Genomic DNA, 22,245 nt, shown 5'->3' on the forward strand with positions numbered 1-22,245 from the left:
TTTCTTTTTGGGAGCCTCTTCAGACAGCTCAAGTAAAAGGGCTCAGTTACGTATTTATTAAATCTTCAAACCTCAACTCTAGTTTTAGATATAACATAAGCTGCCCCCAGGTAAAAAGCATGTGAATCAGTAGCACTGGTGTGATTCAGGCATGCCAGAGGAAAGCCAGTAATTCATTTTAACAGGCTAAATCATCTAAAGAAGAATTTGTTGGATTTATATGATGATTGAGCTACTGACCCTTCTTCACTAGTGTCCAGTTGCTGCCTGCAGTTAAAACCTAATGTAGAGAGAGGAGAGCAATTTTCTTCTCAAGTATCTGTGTGGATTTTTGTCCACAGGAATTCAGATGCAGCTCTGGTAGTCTGAAATGTGAGACTTTGTTACCTTCAAATCTCCTGTTAAACAAAATGCTGCACAAAATCCTGAGATATTTTTATGCTCTTACTATTGAAAACAAAAAAAAGTTACCAGTCATAGTTCCCAGATTTTATTGGTTAATGATCTCCAGTTAATGTAATTCCTACTGAGAACCAAAAAAGTCACAGAAAATGAACTTCCAGAAGGATTCCTTGAAGAGGACATTGGAACAGAACTGGGCTGTATTGGCAGGATAGCTTTTTCCTAAAAACAAACTACAGACCAGGAAAAAGTAAGACTGGCTCCAGCCCTTTACAGAAATTTATGTTGGCCACCTCTTCTCTCAGCACACACACATGCCAACCCTGCTTTGTGAGAGAAGATGAGCACTCGAGTTGGAGGAGCAGTACTTATTCCCCATAGCTCAAGAACCAAATACTACCATGTGAGGCATGATGCAAACAATTCAAAACCCAAAGAGCTGCAGACACACTCTGTAACTAAGCATCAACTAAGAAACAGACTGGAGAAATGTTTATTTTAGTACAGAATTTGTAAAGGCTAATGAATAAATTTAAGATGGTCCTTACAAAAATAGCTCAAGGCCTCATCATCTTTGGAGAAGATCTTTATGGCTTTCCCTCTGCACTTCTCCATATAACTGGAGTAACCACTCTCACAATTTTTCCTTTTTTATACCTTATATTTCATTGTAGAAAAAAAAAGGGCATTTTATAATATTTGTAATAACTGCAAGCTATAATTTGTAACACAGCACATCACTGGAAATACTCCAAACATAATTTCTCTATTCAATGTAATGTGAAGTGTCTTTTGGTGTTGGGTCCTTGTAAAGGTAAGTGAAGAAATTAACAGACAAAAAAACCTCATTAAAAAACCTGTCATCATCCTGCATATATAAAAGTACTGTTTATAACATCACTTCAACCATATATCCAGCGTATCTCTGGCTTCTTCTTCAGCTCTGTTACTACATCCCAGAAATATTCTGGGTAACTAAAAATAGGAATTTACACTAGAAGTTGTAGAATTGTGCAAGACAGCTACTGCTGCAGTTCTCGTAAGAAAACAAACAGAAAGGGCAGCTGTGGCTGAGAACATCTCTTAATCCCAAAGTTTTTCTGTTTACCAATGCCCACAGATTTGTTTGCTGGGAAGATCACAGTAGGCTTCCAGTTGTCTGGCAAGGCTGGCTTTAGGGACACAAAACTGGGAAGGAACTGGAAGCTACCATTAGCACAGAATGTGAAGAGGACTGATTATCAGAGCTACCTACAGTTCAAATGTGTCCAACATGCTTGTGTTTCATCACCTACAAACTTTTCTTTCTGAGCACACTGTGATTCTCTGCTTCCAAAGCCACAGAGCATTGCTGATGAACTACCAGGAATCTGTGCCATGGCATGGGGATGGCATGCAGTGCCAATACTGGGACCCTGCCCAGCCCATGCTGCTTGGCTGAAACAAAATTACAGCTTCAGACCAGGTTCTGCATCTCACTGCCCCAAGCCAGATGTACAGATGGGGGCAGAAATCAGGCAGGGTACTCAGAAAAATAGACATTCAGAAGGTGTTTGGTTTTCTTAAGCCAAATTTCAGAGTTTACGATACATTAAGTTTTAAATACATCAAAAGTGTTCAAGAACTCTTTTTTCCTGGAGGACAAGTGAGAGGCTGTCTGGCCCGAGGGGAGTTCCTAGGAGGGCTGGCAGTGGAACAAGAGTATGTGTGAGCACACTCCTTCCAATCAGATGGCTCTGCTTTAAGGGAAACTCTCAGGAATGCATCCATCTAACTGGAACAACACAGAGTTGTTCTTGAAAAACAATTTCCTGCCTTTAAAACTGTCTCAAAACATATATATACCCAGACAGTTAACCAACTTTAAGATGGTATATAACAGGAAAATTTAGCCATGAATCTGATGTATCCTTGCTTTTATGGAAGAGAATTGTTTGCTTAGTCATATATGACTGGTGAATACTGTGATGATTTCTGTTTAAAACTCATTTAAAAGACATACAATCTGAAGCTTCAAACACACTTGAAATAAAGGTTTCATTCATGGTACAAAATCAAATTCTGTCAAAGGAACTAGTTTTTGATCTTTCTTCCCTTGAAATATGCCTGGAAAAGACATAATTTAACTTTCCTGTATCTACATGGTTTTCCACCACACTTACTTCAGACTTCTCCATGGAGGACCTAAGTAAGAAGCCCTGCACAACTTGGGAAGTCAGTTGGCTCCAATTAGGGATAAAAGAAAAGAATGCTCAAAGAAAGTCTCTCTGACTAGAAATATTCCAACATTTAATTCTCCACTTTCGTAGAGCAGGATCCTGCTTGATGTCCTATCATGAACTCTGCTGTGGTGGAAGGAGGGGCCATGTGAAGGTTCCCCACTCAAAACCAAATGATTTGCTAGGTTTCCACTGGACCTGTGCTTTCCTTAAAAACTGTCTCTCTGTTTTACTATTCCACTTGGACCCGTATATTGTCTGTGGTGGGTCAGTGTCCAAGTACCAGCAAAAGAGACTTTCAAAAAACATCTATAGCCAGACATTTGGATACAAACTACGAGTAAAACGGCATTAGCAGCACTGAGCATGTTCTCTTCAAAATGCAAACGAAAATTATTTACAATATTATTTCAGATTAACAAGAAAAGGATATTTTCCTCCTAATACTAGCAATTTCTCATATAAACCCAGTTATTTACATTCATTGCCTATTATCTGTCTTATGGCTGTTTTATATACAGGGAGGTAAATTTTTTGGGTATAGGTTTTAATGTAAAACCTTAAAGATTAATTTTCTTGTCATAATTGTGTTTGCCTGTACTTTGTAGCCTTACATACTTTTAATCAGGCTGTACTTTTCATCTTTTCTGTTAAAGCATACAGCTATTTTTAAAGGGCTGATCTCAACTATTTTTTTCTGTATAAAGATGAACCACAAACACTGTGTCCCTTTAACTTCTCCTTTTTTAATCACTCTCAGAGGTATTTAGTCCCCTTTTGAACCTCTCCCCTTTGTTAAACAGGTAGTGACCAGGCTTAGAACTCCATGGGTGATAAATAATAAATAAAAACAAAAGTCATAGAATCATAGAAGTCACATATGGCAGGAAGAATTATCAAAAGTACCTGAAGTAAAAAAGTTGACTTCACAGTTTTTCGGCATTTTTCATTTGCTGGTTTATTGCAAGGACTACCCTTGCTGCTTGGAAGCTATCTATGGGTTCTGCAGAAGCTCAGAGACTCAAGTCCACAACAAAGCTTTTTACATCTCAAATACAGACTGCAGGACACACAGCACAAGAACAGGCTACTCATTTTTAGCACTGTGTATTCTCACCTAGGCTTCCAAGACCCTAGTATAGAGCAACAAACAATAGCCAAGGAAAAGCCAAACAGGACTAACACTACTAATGACCTACGCACTGGGTTTTTTCACACAGCTCATTAAAATATTAACCTATTTTACTATCTATGTTTGTTTGCTTTCATCATATATAAAGAACTATAGAATAATTTGCATCAGAAGGGACCACACTCAAAGTGGGCCCAACTTAAACATTACATCAGGCTGCTCAGGAACTGTGCAGTGAAGTTCTGAGCATCTCCAGTGCTGCAGATTCTATAACCCCTCCAGGCAGTCTGTCAGCTAGAAAAGAATAAAATTATGAGGAATCCAAACAGAGAGTCAGTTTTGCATTCTGAGACACATGTGTTTCTTTAATATTTGGATTTCCAGAAAACGACTCATGATCCCTTCACATTTCCTCTTCTGAAATAATTTTGAGTTCGGGTAGTTGTTTTTCTGGTACATCATATTCATATACCAGTTCTTTCTTTTGTAGTGTGTTTGATGCAAAGCTCTCTATTCTCAGACACTCCAGCTGGTGTTTTACTCAGAACAGTGACTGCTACAATTCTCTGGAAGTCTGATTTCACAGACTTCTGTATTTTACTTGCCACATCAGAAAGTTATTTTACCAAATTTGCTCAATTATTTATCTTTTATTTCACAACTAAGTCCTTTTCCCCTTAGCCCTCTGAACGCTAGAGAATCACAAAAATTCACTTAACTCCCTCAGACAGGAAAAGCATTATTATTTTTCCCGTTACTTCAAACTGGAAACTCTTCCCAACATCAAACCAGCTAAAAAAGTGAGCTGAAGGTTAAATTAAAACTTGGCTATCTGACACTAATACCTGACATCCACAATGGTCTGGCTGCATGCCAGGACAAGAAGCTGAAATTACGAGAGTGACAATGCCCTGTGGCTAGTGGAGAAATGGTAGGTAACTATCTTCATTCTTGATCTCTGCTAGGTCTTACAGGTTCCTGAGAGCAAAAAAGAAGGTAGGTCCAAAGTCCAACACAGCAATGACAACAGTGTTAGTTAGGTATGTCTTCCTGCCTTTAAAAGTGGTTCTAGAGTAACTGACTGAAGGGAAACTTCTGGCCCAGTCTCTCCACTCAGAGCCTTAAAATTCTCCCAAACTTCCATATGCTTTTCCCTACCCCACCCAGAGCCCACTAGCTCCTCTTTAGCATTCTCTTGCACTCATTTTAGACCCACTACTCTATTCCTCATTGCATTGCACTCATTTAGACCCACTGCTCTATTCCTCTCAGATCCATCTATTCCACTGGCTCTTCTCACCAAAATACCCACTTGAGTTCCCCAGACCTCCCACAGAAGAAACTCTATGATCCTCTGAGCTCAAAGCCTTCAAACACTGCTGCAGCTGCAGGGTTTCTAAGGCAGCAGCATTCCCCAACCTCCGTAATTGGCACAGAGTAAAAGGACTGTATACAGACAGCAGTTACCAGCAATCAATCTGGATGAGACTGCAGAGGAGAGAAATATAAAAAAGGCAATGCTTATTTTCTCTGTGCTTTGAATTCTTCCAGAGGGCACGGTTCCAAGAAATGATAGGAGGGGAATTCTAGCTTCAATAGTGTTCTTACCTGCAGATTTTCCCCAAGGACCAACATGCCATAGAGAAGTAGCCTTCTCAATGCTAACATGAAGATATCAGGAAACTTAATTTGACAGCAATGACTAAATTAGAAGGCATTAAGTTTACTTGTCCTCTCCCACACACACACCTCCAAGTCAACACAATTATGGTGGCCCAGTGCTAAGGAGATGAACTCAACCAAATTGATGGCAGTGCACAGGGACAAAGAAAAGTATTTCAAAAGCCCTGGCAGCACAATTCAATTTCCTTTGACAACAGAGATACTCCCAAATAGTTACCTAAAGATAAGTGCCAGCTCCCCATTCAATGCTATGTTATGATGCCAGAATCTTTATTAGTTTTAGTACTAAAGACAGTCATAGAAGAGCCTTAGGACAGGAGAGGCTTATCAGCTTTACTCAAATGTACCACAGAATTCTGGTCATTGGTGCAGAGTCAAAATTTCTTCAGGGCTAATCCACTGAAATCTCATAGGAACCAGAGGATGTCAGCATTTTCACCTCCATCCAGTAGTGAGGATAAAAGCAAACAGAGCAATTTGTGTAACTGATACAGCTTAGAAAGAGTCAAAATCCATCTCCCTGTTTCCACACAGAAGAGGGCTTAAAGCATTTACTGGACTCAGTTCCCTTCAATGGAGACTATAACATGAAGGTGCCTCAATTACACAGAACTGACACATAGACTTTATTTTAGCATCTTCTAGGATGAGGAGCCTAAGTACACTGGATTTTTAATAAGCTTTTGAAAGCTTATAGAGTGGCATGGTGTTTCCTTTGGCTGTGGCTAACAGTTCTGCATTACAGAGCACATGCAACTCGAATTGGGTAATGAAGTTTTTCTACTCAACTCATTTTGATGAAGAGTTGAAAACATGATTTAAAGTAAAGCTTCCCTCACTAAACCACAAAAAACTTAGCAACCACTGTTCTTTGTTTTAATGACCTCCTCTCTCCAAAACAAAGATTACATAAAGAGAAAAATATTTACTTTTTTTCTTGCTAATGTGAGCGCCTATAGAATACCTATTCAGTCAAAGTGTCCTTAAATAAAACCAAGCTAAGATACTTACGGAGTCCAAACCTTCGGAAAGGCAGCGATTTCTTCTGGTGTATATTCGTCCAACCTCTTGGGGATTGCGCGTGGCTGAGGAATCTCCTGTAGAAGGTTCTTCTGTATATCTTCTGGAATAACCTGAGGCAAGTGAGCACAGTCTTAACCACCTGATTGTTTAAAAAAACCCACCACTTCCCCCAAAGCCAGACCAAAATTTGTCAACACTACTGCATTCTTCATGCTAAGTGTTTGACCTAAATACAGAAGATAATCTCACAGTTTTGTGAAATAATAAGGAAAAAATATCAACATTTCAACTACATATAGGTATTTTTTTAAAAAAGCACCTTGATTTTTAACATTTACCTTCTTATGACATAAGTGCTACTGCTAACACTCCTCCACCTCCAAATCACACAGGAATGAAAATGTAACTGCATGACTACTCACATCTTCTGGGAACAGGTGTAACCTCTGCATCATAGTTCTTCTCTGAAGGTTTTTTGGAAGCATCCTATACACAGTCAGTTTAACAATCTGAGGAAAGATAACATGGTTAACAAAAAATCAGACAGGTCAGAAATAACATAAAAAAGGTAAGTCGTGTTTCCCTCTGTCCATTCCATTAGTCGCTGAACCTGTTTTCAGTCACCTTCCATGCTGAAGAGCTCTGGCAGCATATTCAGAAGGTGCTCTAGACTTAGTTTTTAACAAAGAAAAACTTACTCTAACAGCTATATAAGAAATTCCAGCTTAGAAAGAGCTATATTTAGCACCGTGGATGATTGCATATGATATTCAACTTTGAAAAGAATTAAAAGGCTGTGCTAACTCCACATTGTATGGCACACATACTCACACATTGCTGAAGAAAAACAAATGGGCTCTAACAAATTTCCCAAGTGTTCCTAAAACCTAGTTTAACATTGTAGCTTGCTGTGTTTGAAACTGCTGTATAATTAATGCTATGTATCTTAAGCAAAGTTGACCAATACACTGCATTATGAACATACTATATATTCCCTTGCTATTAGTTCCAGATGAACAATCTCACTTCTGAGCACCAGGACCGAGTAGAATTTGTACATCTACACTAGATGATGCTTATTGAAAAGTAAACAAAATTCAACAGGATTTTCTTTTGGACTCTAGTGTAGATGCCTATAATTTAAATACAAAACACATTGTTATAGACTTCACCCAGAAGGGGAACAGCTGTAAATGTAAACAAAGCATACAACTGTAGGAGATAAAAAGGGTTTTATTCAGGGCAGCAAAGCATTTAGGGGTAGACCTATTTCAATTTTGTAAATAGAACGTGTGCCCCAAACCATCCAGGCAGAAACTAGCTCCATATCAGAAACTACCCAGGTACATGCAGCGCTATGTCAACCTCAAGTCAATAACCACACTGAAATGCAAGGCACTAAGCACAAACAAATCTCCCAGGCATTCAGATATTTTGGAAAGTGTAATGAGCAAAGTCTCTTCTTTTTAGAAAATTAACAAAGGAATTCAATAGACATTTGAGAGACAATCCCTGAGCTCCCATCTGGAACCATGTAGCTAAGACAGATTTTCAGATGTTATGCAGCCAATACCACAGATCTGTGGACAAATACAATCAATCAAGATGAAGGAAGAAATATTTCAGGTCAGGCAGAATAATCTATAGTGTTGATATCTTCTCTAACAAAAATTAATAAGCCCTAATAAAAACCAAGGTGAAAACTAGTGCTTTTTAGGGATAAGAACTATTCATGCTTGTACAGCAAACTACAGTTAATTTAGGTCACTCTACCATGAGCTTAGACAAAGGCAAGGCAAAGATAGAAAATGAACCCTCACTGGTTTACTTCACTGAAAACTGAAAATCAAGTGAGACACCACAATAATACAAGAAAATACATAGATATTAACAGCAGCTCGTGAACAGCTGTTTTATCATTAGGAATTTTCATTTCATACACTTATTTTCCTTTCTATCCAGCAGTTTTCCTAATAGCCAATGAAAGATCAAAAAACATTAGATCTAAACCAACAAATCCAGAAACTTCACACCACACTGCCTAACTGGGGATTTTTTTCTTTATCTAAAAATTCCTTTTAACTTCAGACTGTGATGGAACCAGTGTTATTTTCTTAGACTAATAAACTGTAAATACACATGGTCCAACATATGATCTCTGACCTACAGATACACAGAGCTAGTTATTGAATGATTTTAGTCCAATGAAAAGAGAGACTTAAAAATACTTTTATGAACATTATGCTACATATTTTGCTTCGTCAAACAACCAATGTTCATGTCCAATTTTTCATCTTCCTCTGCAGCATGTGGCACAGACATCTGTTGAAACAAAGCAGCGAGGTAGAACAGCTGGTAGTGTTCTGTTTGTAGATACTTCTGCCTGGTGACTCTGATTATTTTAGCCACATTATAAACAGAACAGTTCAGTAGTAAAAATGTGTCTATTAAGAAAAAAATCACTCCGTAAAGAATGACTGATTTACATGCTCAAGTGTTAACAGTGAAGAAATACTTTCAGTGTTGTGCACAGTCACTGCAGTACTGACAACCTCAGGCCGTGACAGATCAACACAAAAGCAGGACCTGAAGAATGATAATGGATAATGAATGATCATGGATAATTATATATTCAATAATGGTTTCTGTAGATAAGTATACTAAGTGTAATAAATGTAATCCAAAGTCTGCTGTGGTACACCTGCCAATCTCCATGCTCTTCAAAGACTAATTTGCCTTCCCGTGCCCTCTCACACATGCAAGTAGTTCATAACCACAAGATCTGCAACAGAAAAATCACACTCACATGAAACACGAACCATTTTTTTTACTGCCAGGCAAACCACAGAGCCATAGAATGGTATGGGTTGGAAGGGACCCTTGAAGGTCACTTAGTCTAACTCCCTGCAATGAGCAGGGAAATCATCCACTAAACCAGGTTGGTGAAAGCCACATCCAACCTGGCCTTGAACTCTTCCAGTGATGGGGAATCCACAACTTATCTGGGACACCTGTTTCAGTGTCTCACCACCCACGTAATAAAAAAATTCTTATTTATGTCCAATTTAAACCTTTCAGTTTAAAAACATCACCCTTTGTCCTGTTACTACAGGCCTTGATTAAAAGTCTGTCCCCATCTTTCTTTTAAGCCCCCTTTATATACTGAAAAGCCACAACAAGGTATCTCCCGAGTCCTCTCTTCTTTAGGCTCCAACTGTCTCCACCTCTCCTCATAGGAGAGGTGTTCCATCCCTCTGAACACTTTTGTGGTCCTCTTCTGGGCCTACTCCAACAGGTCTTTCCTGTGCTTGGGACCCCAGAGATGGATGCAGTACCCAGCTGGGGTCTCAGGAGAGCGGAGTAGAGGAGGAGAATCACCTCTCCCGACCTGATGGCCATGCTACTTTTGATGCAGCCCAGGACTGATTTACTGCAAGGTCCTTAGTCCAACTACAGAACAGAAGGCCATACAGGGAGCCAGGACAGAGAAGGCAGTGCTGGAAAACAGCTAACTTCCTTCATTGCAACTTCTGGCTCAAAGACTCTTCTACGAGACAAACCAAATTCAAACTCAGCTCCTGGAAAGTTAAATCCAACTCCTTGCCCAAAATTCTGCCGACAGCCAGAACCTCACTCTACCTGGTGTGATGACAAGTCAAAGAAGTCAGTAAAGCACAGGTTTAACTGCAGTTGTATGGACTGCTTTGGCACCTTGAGTAAGATTGTGCAACAGAAAGGGCAGATTCAACCAGCAATACTTACAAGGTGTTAAGTAACCAAGGGCCCTCCTGTTACCTGAACATGCTTGAGTTTTACTAAAAATACACCAATCCTAAATAAAATGTATGTAATTGCAAGAGAAAGTCTGCTAGAGAACTCATGCAAAACCCAAACCCAGATTCAATGCTTCCTGAAAACATACATCAAAACATGTTGTTTCTTTCAGGAATTAACAATAACAGCAGCAACAAAAGATCTCCTTCTAATAAAATACAATTTTATTTTTTCTAAGTGATTATGCTTACTTTGAGCTATTAAAATAAGAAGAGTTTAATTTTACATGAAAATTACAAAACCCAGTGATTTCTGTAGGATTTCAGACTGGCAAAGGGGTCTACCTCCCCACAGGTCTCACTGCAGCCTTGATCTCAGTTTAAAGCTAATAAGCACAGTTTAACAGTTTATTCAGTTATTTATGCATTCCTACTGCCTCCTCCCCCAGTCCTTTAGCAACGTGTAAAATTCCACAGCCTCACAAATACTCACTCCTAAAGGCCATGACACCTTCTCCAGCAGGTAAAGACATTCATCAGGAGATGTATACAGCCATGAGAGTGTTAAAATTTGGGGATCTTTTTACTACTGGAATGCTGCTTGCCTCAATGTCTTTTGAATTACAGAATTCCTATTGGCTGTAGTCAAAATTCTCATTTTGAATACTGCAATACCTTTTATCCCAAATTGGTTAATTTATACACTCACAGCATAGACATGCTCTTAATAACACAGTTAGTATTAACAGGCTAATTAGAAGGAAAGGAATCTGAAAGCAGTTCTAGAAAAACTCTTGCCCTTGCAGTCCCTTATTGCACACTGTAACATTTTATGAGTACAAACAAATTAAAATGTATTTATTTGAAACACTGTGAGGCCTGAACTTTACAATTTTTGTGATAGGCTTTGGCTTACGTGCAAGTTTCAGACCACATCTGATGGAGAACAAGGTCTTAGAAAGATACTTTGCCAGATAAAACATACTTTAAGACATAAATCAACAGGGCAATACCATTCCTGGTACTGAGAAGCACAAAGTAATTGGCTGAATTTCCAGAAGAAAGTCTACTCTAACAGTTGAATTAAGTCCAATAATCACCAGGAAGCAACTCCTGAACATGAGAAGGACAGTGCTCCAGAGAAAACAAAGTCATTAATTGCAAGGCATACCAAAACACCCCTAGAAGAATTTCAGGAGATACACCAGTTACTCAGAGATACAGTTTGATACTACGTCTTCTACCTTCATGGTTTTCTGTTCTGTATACAATATTGTTCTTTCCATCACACCTGTTACAAAAGCATACAAAGAACTTCCCCTTTTCACCTCTGACAGTTGTACAGGTAGCACAGCAACAGTGAACATACTCATACTGCCATTAGCATCATTTGGTCGCAGACAAATTAAACTTCCACTGTTTGCCATCTGGCTTTCCACTACTGTTCAGCACTTAAAAAAACAGAAGCTTAAGGTGTTCTTTAAATTAATATATTGACTTGCCTTGCAAATTCAAATAAGGAATTGATTAAGATTTAATTTTTTTAAGAAGTATTTATTTTGTGTATTATGAAGCAAAAGACCAAGTCAGCTCTAAGACTCATTCAGAGCACCTAGAGATTTCAAGATAACATGTTCCATATATAACAATACTATATGTAACATATGTTTAGAACATTATTATAACAGTACTTCTCCTCTTCGTGCCATCCTAACTTCTGTGTGCCTACTAACAAAGACTTTGAAGTTTTGCTCTACTTAATTAAAAACATTACTCCACAGTAATACAACTATTATATCTGGTGTTTAGTAACTGACTTTCAGCATGTACATATTACTATATCAACTGTCCCTTATCAACGAAAAGAAAGTAGGTTTTCAAATACTAACAGCAAGATTTGACTGTGCTTTCTGTCAAAAGACCATTATGATGCAGATATAGTGGCAAGTCTATACATGCAAGCAGTTGCTAAGGAGCATTCAAAAGGAGAATTAGAACATTTTAAGCCCCTTCATATCAGTGCCAGCAGCTGGACAAATCAGACCCTGACACCCCCCGAGGCTCCCTCCCAGCACATCTCCACAGAGCTACCCTGCTTCACTTAATAATCCTCCCTAGCAGGTAACATCTATTCTGAACAATTACTGTCCATTATTTCTCTGTCAGAAGCAATACAGTCCCTGAATGCTGCAAAGGTCAATCCCCTCACTAAGCAGTTGGTATTAGCCAAACATAATTTCTTCTTTTTTTGGGATGAGCTTCTGCTGCAGAAAAAAAAGATTAAGCCAAGTTTTGCTTACCTTTCAAATTAGAAATAGAGTAAAAACTGATTGAAAACTTTGTCCTTACAGGATTACTACCTAGTTCTGCAGATTAGATCTGTCAACATATTTTGCAGGCATTTTAATGAAAAGCTGTAAGATTTTTTTAGAAAGTTTTTTCAAGCAATCTTTGCTCCAGAGGTTTACCTGTTTCCCTTATTTTCAAAGGACTCTCCTGGCAAAGAAAACATACCAAACCTTTCAAATTCTTCTTAGCAACCGCCAATGGAAATTAATGCTGCCCACTACTATACATCCTAAGGCATTATTGATACCATACAGAATACTAGTACAATATTAAACTGAAGAGAAGCTGTTTCAAACTACAGCAACAAGGTGTTACAGTGCACCTGAAGAACATAATTAATAGTCTTGCCTATGAGTGGCCCAAGAATTTACACTACATCTAAGTCAGAGAAAGAGAAGGTTGAAATGTGAAGAAGCTATTTTTTTCTTCAGTAAGCACTTCCTAAAGTAGCCCAGCCAACTCCAATAGACAAGAGCTATTCTCCAGAAAAGTAGACAACTGAAAATACTTGAAATTTTAAACAGACACTCCCCATCTCTTGCCTCCCAAATGAACTCGTAGGTATTAAAGGTAAAAATGTGCTAGACTATTTACTTTTGATATCTTTTTGGCAACACACTAATTTTTACCTTCCCATAAAACCAAAATTTTCTGAAGTGCTGAAAAACTTGGCACAGTGAACACACTTTAAGCTCCATATAAAACATCAACTATGCAGACTTCTTTTTGCATTCACTGCTTCATATTAATACAAAAGATACTTAGTGAAAAAAGGCAGAATTTTGCCAATCTCAGGCACAAAATTATACATCTGAGATGAGACACTTACGATAGGCACAGGTGAGGTTTCTTATTCTTTTCAACTAAGAAGAAAAGTCAAGGATTATAAATGGTTGCCACAGGAGACTTTCAAGATAAATCCACAGCAGCCTCATCTGACCTAGAAGCTGACACTGCTTCAAGTAGGAGGTTGGACTAGAGACTTCCTGAAGTTCTCTTCAACCTGAATCATCCTACAACCCTATGAAAAAAGACTCATGTACATTCAAATTCAGCACAAATCCTCCTGAAGCACTAACCACCTGCAAGGAATCTAAAGGTCCAAGGGTAATAAGACAGAAACAGTGATGTCAACCTCCATCAAGTGAGAATAGCAGATCATCATCCATTCCCATCCTGGTACCTTATGAAGGAACCAGAAATGATCAAGAATGATACTACAGTAAACTTGTCTAAATTCTGACAACTATACATAGGACTTTCAGCCCTCCATGTGAGCACAAAATACAGCATTTTGCATCAAATGACTCATTATAACCTCTCTAATTAGCTATTAGCTGTGAATCAATTTTTCCTAAAAACAATCTCTCTGTATACTGGAAACAAAACTGTAATAGAAAAATATTTATCTTGGGGATTTGTATGTTTGAATTTAGATATATGTAAGCAAAGACAGTGCTAAGCAGCACTGCAGTTCTACTATACACACAGTCACAAGGAATATTACATAAACTGAAAATAGTCCTATCCACTGCAAAATCTCTGTGTAGCACCATGCAAGTTTACAACATTCTTTTCCTTGGAAGTATCTCTCCCATTAATTCAGTGCCTTAATTTCTGTAACAGCACTATTTCCAAAACTAATGTTGACTCATCTAATGAAGCACTACCAGGATGAGCTTGCAGGAGACAGTTAGTCCAAGGGCAGAGAAAAAGTAATAGCCTCCAGGATGCAAGTAACACTTCACAGAATGAAGACTTGGATGCCACAGGAAGATAGTCTGCTTCCTACAACCTACTTAATTCCACTAGCTTCACAGGAACTGAATTTAACATGATTCAAAGAGAAAGGAAGTGAAATAAAGTGATTTATAGAAGTCTCCACAATAACTATGTGTCATTTAGATCATGACTGGAAGATCCAAGTGTTATTTAGGCAAAGCATTGTTCTCTTTACAGAACTGTTTTTTCAGGTTTTAAAAACTAATTCTAAAAATAAAACCTGTTAATACAACACCTTAATAAATTTCCATCTTTGTAATATCCTAATGTATTTCACACCAAAACAATTCAAAGTAAATAAATGTTTCTAGCCATAAAATCACTTGTAAGTCAAAGCCTGTAACAGCTACACAGAGAGTGTGTCCTGCCCAATTACCATCCACTACTACTAATTATGACAAAAATATGTCTCAGATATCTTTATGAGAGGGACATCTGCATGCTTCATCTTCAACAGAATGACAGTGTTAATTGCTGAGGACTCTCCACAGCTCTGTTAAAAAAAAACCAAAAAGGTTCTCTAGCTAAATTAGACCAAGACTTGAGCCACATCACCATTCGCTGAACCTCTGTCCAACATGCTTTAGCTTTTGGCAATGCATTTAATCCTCCTCTGTTTGCACAGAAATTAATCTACGAGTCTGGCAAGACAAGAGGTATTTCAGAATGCATGCCAGAAGATAATTTATAGAACATCCAAAGCTCAGGCTCTAACAAACAAGTTGTGTTATACTGCCTCCCAGTGCACAGCAGCTGCCTGAAGCTCAATTGAAATGGGCTGAAACACCCATTTTAGACGTGGAACTAGCAGCAATTCCCAAAGGATTTACAACTACCTTAAAGGCTGTTCACAAAAGCATTTGTTTTGAAAAATTCTAGACAGAACAGAATAGTGAACTGTAGAATTTAGTTTCACTTTGTTTAAAGAAATTGAGATAGTAAAAAAAAACCAGGCAAAAGGACATGGTGGATCCCTTGTTCACTGAGTACTCGCACAATATCTTGTATATTGCAGCCTTGATATAAACCATGGTTTCTAAATCATAGATAAAAACCCACTGACAAAACCTGAGAAATTTACAGCAGTTAAAATTTCACTAGGAAAAGGAAGAAGCACTTTTATATTTTATATATAAGGTGACCCAAACAAAAGCATTTCAAAGTCAAAATTAAACACAGACACCTATTAATCTCTGTGGGTCTCATACCATGTTCTGAAACTAATATTCTCCAAAGCTAATCACTCAAAACCTTAGTAAAAGCAATTACCTAACTGTGTAAGTCAACATGCCCAAATGTTCCTATCTGGCACACTGGTTTTTAATCAGTAACAAACACATGAGCACTGGTGTTCAGAATACATAATAGTCAAATACAGATATTTAGTAAAGAGGCTTATGCTCAATGTAATCACCATGTCCATTCTTTCACAGACCATGAACAGACAGCATTGCAGAAAAGTTTTAAAAAACCATAATCACTTAACAAAACCCACAATTGAATTTTACAGGGAGAATGAGGCAGGTGCACTTTCTAACATTTTTAAGATCAGCATTATTCTTGCTAGCTCTTAAAATAGCAGCAGTGTCATTAAGCTGAAGTATAGCTAAGCTAAGTCAAACTTCAGGCAGTTCATTTATGAGAAAGGTCACTAACTGAAACTAAAAGCAAGTAAATCAGTGGAAAATTAAGTGAAGCAAATGAGCTTGATTCGCTCCTCTGGACAGCATGAAACAATGATGAAAACACACAACCTTACAAACTAATCCTGAAAACATGCTGTTTACAATAATGCTGTATAAGCCAAGCTTCTGAGGATCGTTAGCAGAAAGTTTGTAATTTAGTTTGAGACATGAGGGTATCTGATCCCTTTTGTTTAGGGGAACTAATCAAATGAAAACAAATCATCTTCACAAATGAAAGGGAAGAAAGGGAAACACTCACAGCAGTTGGATCCTTCAAATGGAGCTGAGTTGCTGTCACTTGTTTGAAACCACCAGGATAGCTAGAAAAACAGAACATACAATCTTCATTCTCTACACTCAAGCATGACCTTAACCAGTATCTCTACATCGTGAACAACGGTGTAATGGTACTATAAGCAAGAAGTTGTTCTCATGACGCCAACAACGGTACTCCATTAGAAAATACAATCCTGTCACACAATCATAGAATCAACTGGGTTGGAAGAGATCTCAAGGATCATCGAGTCCAACCCTACTGTCATTACTAGACCATGGCACCAAGTGCCACATCCAGTCTCATCTTGAAAACCTCCAGGGATGGTGAATCCACCACCTCCCTGGGCAGCACATTCCAATGCCTGATCACTCTCTCCATAAAAAAATCTCTTCCTAATATCCAACCTAACCCTCCCCTGGCAGAGCTTGAGTCTGTGTCCTCCTGTTCTCCTGCTGGTTGCCTGGGAGAAGAGACCAACCCCCACCTGACTCCAACCTCCTTTCAGGCAGTTGTAGAGGGTGATAAGGTCTCCCCTGAGCCTCCTCTTCTCCAGGCTAAACACCCCCAGCTCCCTCAGCCTCTCCTCATGGCACTTGTGCTCCAGTCCCTTCACCAGCCTCGTTGCTCTTCTCTGGACCTGCTCCAGCACCTCAATATCCTTCCAGAACTGAGGGGTCAACTACAGCTAGTATCATTCGTACGTTCTTGTTTATTCACCTGAGTTTTAAAAAGCTTGTGCTTCACAAGCAAATGGATATGTTTTTAAAACTGTTTATTAAATACACAATTACAGCTACAGAAAACAATGTAAGTAAGATAGGCAAAACTGGGAAATATTTCCAGAAGATTGAGACTCACAACCAGTCTGTGACATAAGAAGATACAAGACAACCAGTTTGAACAGTATTTAGTATTTCCTTACTATTTTAAATGATTTGGTGTATCTACAGCAGTAACACTTTACTTTTACTGCAATGGATCCATCTTTCTGATGTCTATGTGATATGGTGAAGTTGCACTAATTCACATTTATGCATACGCTCTAAATGAATGATAGAATGATGTAAGAAATTACATGCAAGTCATGCAGTGCTGGGTATCATTTTGATTCAATTATGTTACTAGGAAGCAGCCTAAGAGAAATGAAAACAAGCCCAGCATCGTTAAGACATGTCCACTGAGCTGCACAGAATTAAGTATTAGTTTTGGCTGCAAAATTCTTCTCACTTACTCAAAACCAACTTAGGCACTTTTGCAAGTGCTTTAATTTAAAATTTTGACTAAAAATTTTTGTGTAAGAAGTCATAGGGACAGTGGATGAAAAAAACGCATGCATTGATTTCTAACAACTCTGAACAAGAATTTCTCAGCAATTCAGCACAGAAATTTCAGGACTGCAACATTAGCACTAGCAAAATTAGCTTTCTCAGTATGCTTTATTAATCTCCCAACTGGATAGATTTTGACACTTATTGATTATCATCCACTGCTGCCATTGTATAATATAAGAACACTGATCAGTGCCACAGCCTGTAGCTGCTCATTGCACTTCCATCTCTAAACAAGTTACGTCTGTCAGAATAATACATTGTACACTATTGTTTATCAGTACATCTTGTGAGCATTTAATTTCTCCTAGTTTTTCCAATTATTTTTTCCATCCTCTGATTCAACAATGTTTACTATTAGGTAAATAGGCACTGGTAGAATAAAGTAATACAAGTTGGCAAATATATATACACACATACATACATATATATATATATATACACACACACATATATCTATATAAAATGTGAAGTTTCAACAGAAATATCTTCTATAGCTCAGTAAAAAAAACAGTCCAGATCACTGGGTTCACAGATTCAGACAAAACACAAGCTGCATTACCAAACCTGTTAACTTACTTAATTGCTGACTACTTTTGTGTTAGACTATTTCCCTAACAACAAGCACCAGGGCGAGGGAAAGAAAGAGAAAGGAGGAAAAATATTTGCATCATTTTAAACATTATAACACATTCAAACAAACAAACCCCTCAAATTCAAGTAGGAATTCCCTTTTGAAACAATTTGCTAAAAAAGACTTTAACTATTTAGAAAATATGGCATTAAAATTACCACAAACTCATTTGATCATTTACTATAAAGCTTACCCAGTATGTGAAGAATATACTTTCTGTTCCCATTTGTTACCAGAGAAGGCAATATGTCTTGTATTTATTATGACAACATGATCTCCACAGTCACCTACAAGGTAGAAATTAGTTAAAGAGAATCACAAGGGGAATGAACCAAAGCAATAACTTTATGTGCACAATACATAGGTAGTAGCACATAAATACACATTTCGTAAAGCTGAAATTTAAAGATCTGAGCTTTTTTGAGTCATGCCATCCAAATCAGCACTTAAATACCAACCTTCAGGACTATTTTTATTAGCACTGTGAGGTTTGAAGGCAGGTGAGCAAGTAAGACACCATCAGACCAGACAATTAAATCACTGTAGTTACTCAGCTGAGATCTGGAAATCTCACTTACAAGCAAGTGCATTATTTCATTCAATACATTATGCTGCATATGCACCTATATTTCAAAAAATCCAGAAAAAGGTTAATTCTAAATGATCCTAAATATTCGTTTAATTTTAGATTTTCATAAAAACAGTACCTATGTTTACTGAAGGAATGAACATTTTGGATAAGACAAATAATTATATGAAATTACACTCTAGGGCTAAATATATAAAAGAAACAAAAACACTGGGGGTAGGAGAATGGGAGGGGAGAAAAGCCCCACCAAAAAATCCCCAACAGGGAAAAAACCCAAATTTCCATCCATCAAGCAGTAGTGAATGTTACAGCATATATATATGTTTAGTGTTGTATCAGCAACTTTAACATCAAAAGTTCTTTCAGTGCAAACTCTATAACCTATCACCAATATCCTGCCACAAACAGTTACTTTAATAGATCTTCTATGCTGATAAACCCATATTATCTCAAAAATATCATGCAGCCATGAGAAAAGATGTAGTGTTTAATCTCAGAAGTAATACTCTTGATCAGCTGTATAAGATATAACCACCCATTCAATCAGGTGGAAAATGATTTGTCCAAAGTTCACTCTCCTGTGCATTACCACATTAGAACACAAGTATTTGAAGAGGTTCACTTGATTCAAACATTTCTAAGTCGGTAACAAAGCAGTTGTACAAAGCAGGACATAAACTGAGCATGCATTTTTTATAGGAGCACATAATTAATTTAATCAATGAGCACATAATGCATCAATGCAAGTTTCACACCTTATTCAAGTTCTTTATCATTTTTTAATCTTGTGTTCTTTCAGTGCTCTACTTTCAACTGCAGCTGAAGTGCAAATACAATTTAAACATCTTTCCTCCTGCAGCTTTCACTGCTGACAGATCAGTTCCAAAAGCACTGTACATCTACATATATATCACTGGACATTGTGCCTTTTTGGTTGGTAATATAAATAAATTCATCTGAGGGAATTTTTGCCAAGTTTTCCACCTGCATGAACACTGAATTAACAATCTGAATACCAAATTAAAAACAAAACAACAAAAAAAATCCCCTCAAGGTTATTCTGTCTAAGGAGCTGTTATCTTACAGATGCTAAAACATTTGTTAGGTCAGAAAAAAAGAATCAAAAGAAGTGTTAAGTACATCAACCACAAATTCCTGTCTACTTTGCTCCTGTAGAGAGTATCAAATGTCTCAGCAGTAATAACCTATCAATTTCAATCTCATGTGTAATGCATTTAGTACTGATTTACAGAATACTTTAGAACAAATAAAGTTATCCTTGAAATGACTTTCCAGGACTTTGTCACTACACGGAGATAAAAGTATCAAAGACCTTTCCCACAGGATAACCAAAAACTTCTCTCAGTGTCTGCTTTAGTTTTTGACAATCTTAAGTCTCCAGTGACATCTTGTGGATACGCCAAAATTTGCAACAGAGATCTGGTATTTAAAACAGCTTTAGCACTCTACAAATCCTACCTTCTGGTATGAAATAGATTGAGTAGAATTTTAGTACGTGCACTTCACATGTATGAGCAAACTTTATGTTTCAGTAATGCCTCTTGAAAAATGTGCATGGGCATACAGGAAACACTGTCCCAGCACTATAAAGGATCAACTCTTTCTGAGATGCTTATCCCCAAGAGACAGGCACTACAGTACTGCTAGTAATGAACATCATCACAGGTACATCTTTACTGCTGAATCTCCTAATTTGCAGAAAAGCAAAATGATTGTTTTATTTAAACAAGAAGTTAACTTTCAACAATGACTGTCTCCCACTTAAGAATCAGACAGGTTCCAGGCTCATCATCACAGAATGTCTGAAGCAGGAAACGACCTCTGAAGGTCATGTCATCCAAATCCCCTGCTCAAACTGATGCCAAGAAAACCTGGAAAAGAACTACTCCCAGACTTGTATCTCTGAGCAGCAGGTATTTGTTTATTCAGCGCTGGGCACAAGGGGGATTGCTCCCCCAAACTTGTGCAACCAGGGACAAAAACTTCACAGTTTATATACATTAAGTGCTCATACGTATTCATTATTTCTAGGAATGGGTGGTTATTATTACAATTAGTTCTCAGAAATCATTATCATATTCTCTTCCCTCATCCCCTCCTATGTGGCATCGGTCCAACAGACTCTGGTGGTCATCTGGGGGTCTTCCAGAGAAAGGCTGATAGTCTTCATCAGTTTGAACTTGTGCATCATACTTGTATTTTACTAACTTAGCAAGCTCAGCACTCTTTTATGTTAATAAGCTAAAGTAATATCCTAATTAGCTATCTTTATGCTTGGTAAGATAAAACAGTATCCTGTTCAACTACTATCTTGATTTATCTCTTCTTCCTTTGCTCACTTAGCTGCCTCTTCGGGCACACTTTGTTTACTCAGCCAGCTCTTCCTTAAATTGTTTCTTTGGGGCCTACTTCTCATTATCAAAACCAGGACCAGTTTCTGAAAATCTCCAAGGATGGAGACTCCACAACCTCTTGGGCAACCACTTCCAGTCACTCTCACAGTAAAAAATATGTTTCCTGATGTTCAGTGGGAATCTCCTGTGTTTCATTTTGTGCCCACTGCCTTGTGAACACAGGACTTCTCTGCACCTTAATTACAATGAAGAAGCACTCCAAGACTAATTTATAATTTATAATTTGTGAACAATTGGAAAATGTAACCATTTATATCAGGCTTAATTTTAATAGTGAAATTGGAAAAACAATCATAGAATCACAGAATTTTAGGGGTTGGAATGGACCTTACAGATCATCCAGTCCCAAGCCCCCTGCCATGGGCAGGGACACCTCTCCACTAGACCAGGTTGCCCAAGGCTTTAGCCAACCTGGCTTTGAACACTGCCAGGGTTGGGGCAACCACTACCTCCCTGGGCAACCTGTGCCAGTGTCTCATCACCCTCACAATAAAAATCTTTTTCCTAATATCCAACATAAATTTCCCCTCCTTCAATTTGTACCCATTGCCCCTTGTCCTGTCACTGCAGATCCCAACAACACCAATAAGAAATACAAGTGAAGGAAATTTGCTTTCACCTGCTGCAATACTCACTTAGTGCATGATAAATAGGCTTATGTCTGCCCTCAAGTCTGATTACAGTCTCAGCTGCTATTTTTCCTGGAGGCTGCAACCTTGCATCGAGGAGATACCAGGCTTTGGCAAAAGTAGCCCATTGCTGAAGATAAGAGAGAGAGAAAGGTAGTTCCTAACATATTAGAAGCACACACTACCATAACCCAGATAGATCAACGCCGGTTTCACACTCAAAAACACTAGAAGAAATATAAACACCGAGACCTCCTTCAAACAACCTCTAAACGCACACGCAGAGCACAGCACACCGCGGCGCA

General features: G+C 38.1%; 1 protein-coding gene across 1 annotated transcript; it reads right to left on the reverse strand.

Moving 5' to 3' along the window:
* Positions 1–1,304: 1,304 nt before the first annotated feature.
* MRPL13 (mitochondrial ribosomal protein L13) lies at positions 1,305–22,070 on the reverse strand (the record flags this gene model as incomplete). Its single annotated transcript, XM_009079202.1, has 6 exons — positions 1,305–1,377; positions 6,448–6,569; positions 6,882–6,968; positions 16,308–16,368; positions 18,481–18,574; positions 21,947–22,070. Coding segments are annotated over 6 exons (561 nt in total), but the record flags the coding sequence as incomplete, so codon positions are not given.
* Between the last annotated feature and the right edge of the window lie 175 nt (positions 22,071–22,245).

This window comes from Acanthisitta chloris, unplaced genomic scaffold (genome assembly GCF_000695815.1).
Source record: "Acanthisitta chloris isolate BGI_N310 unplaced genomic scaffold, ASM69581v1 scaffold3927, whole genome shotgun sequence".
Lineage (NCBI taxonomy): Eukaryota > Metazoa > Chordata > Aves > Passeriformes > Acanthisittidae > Acanthisitta > Acanthisitta chloris.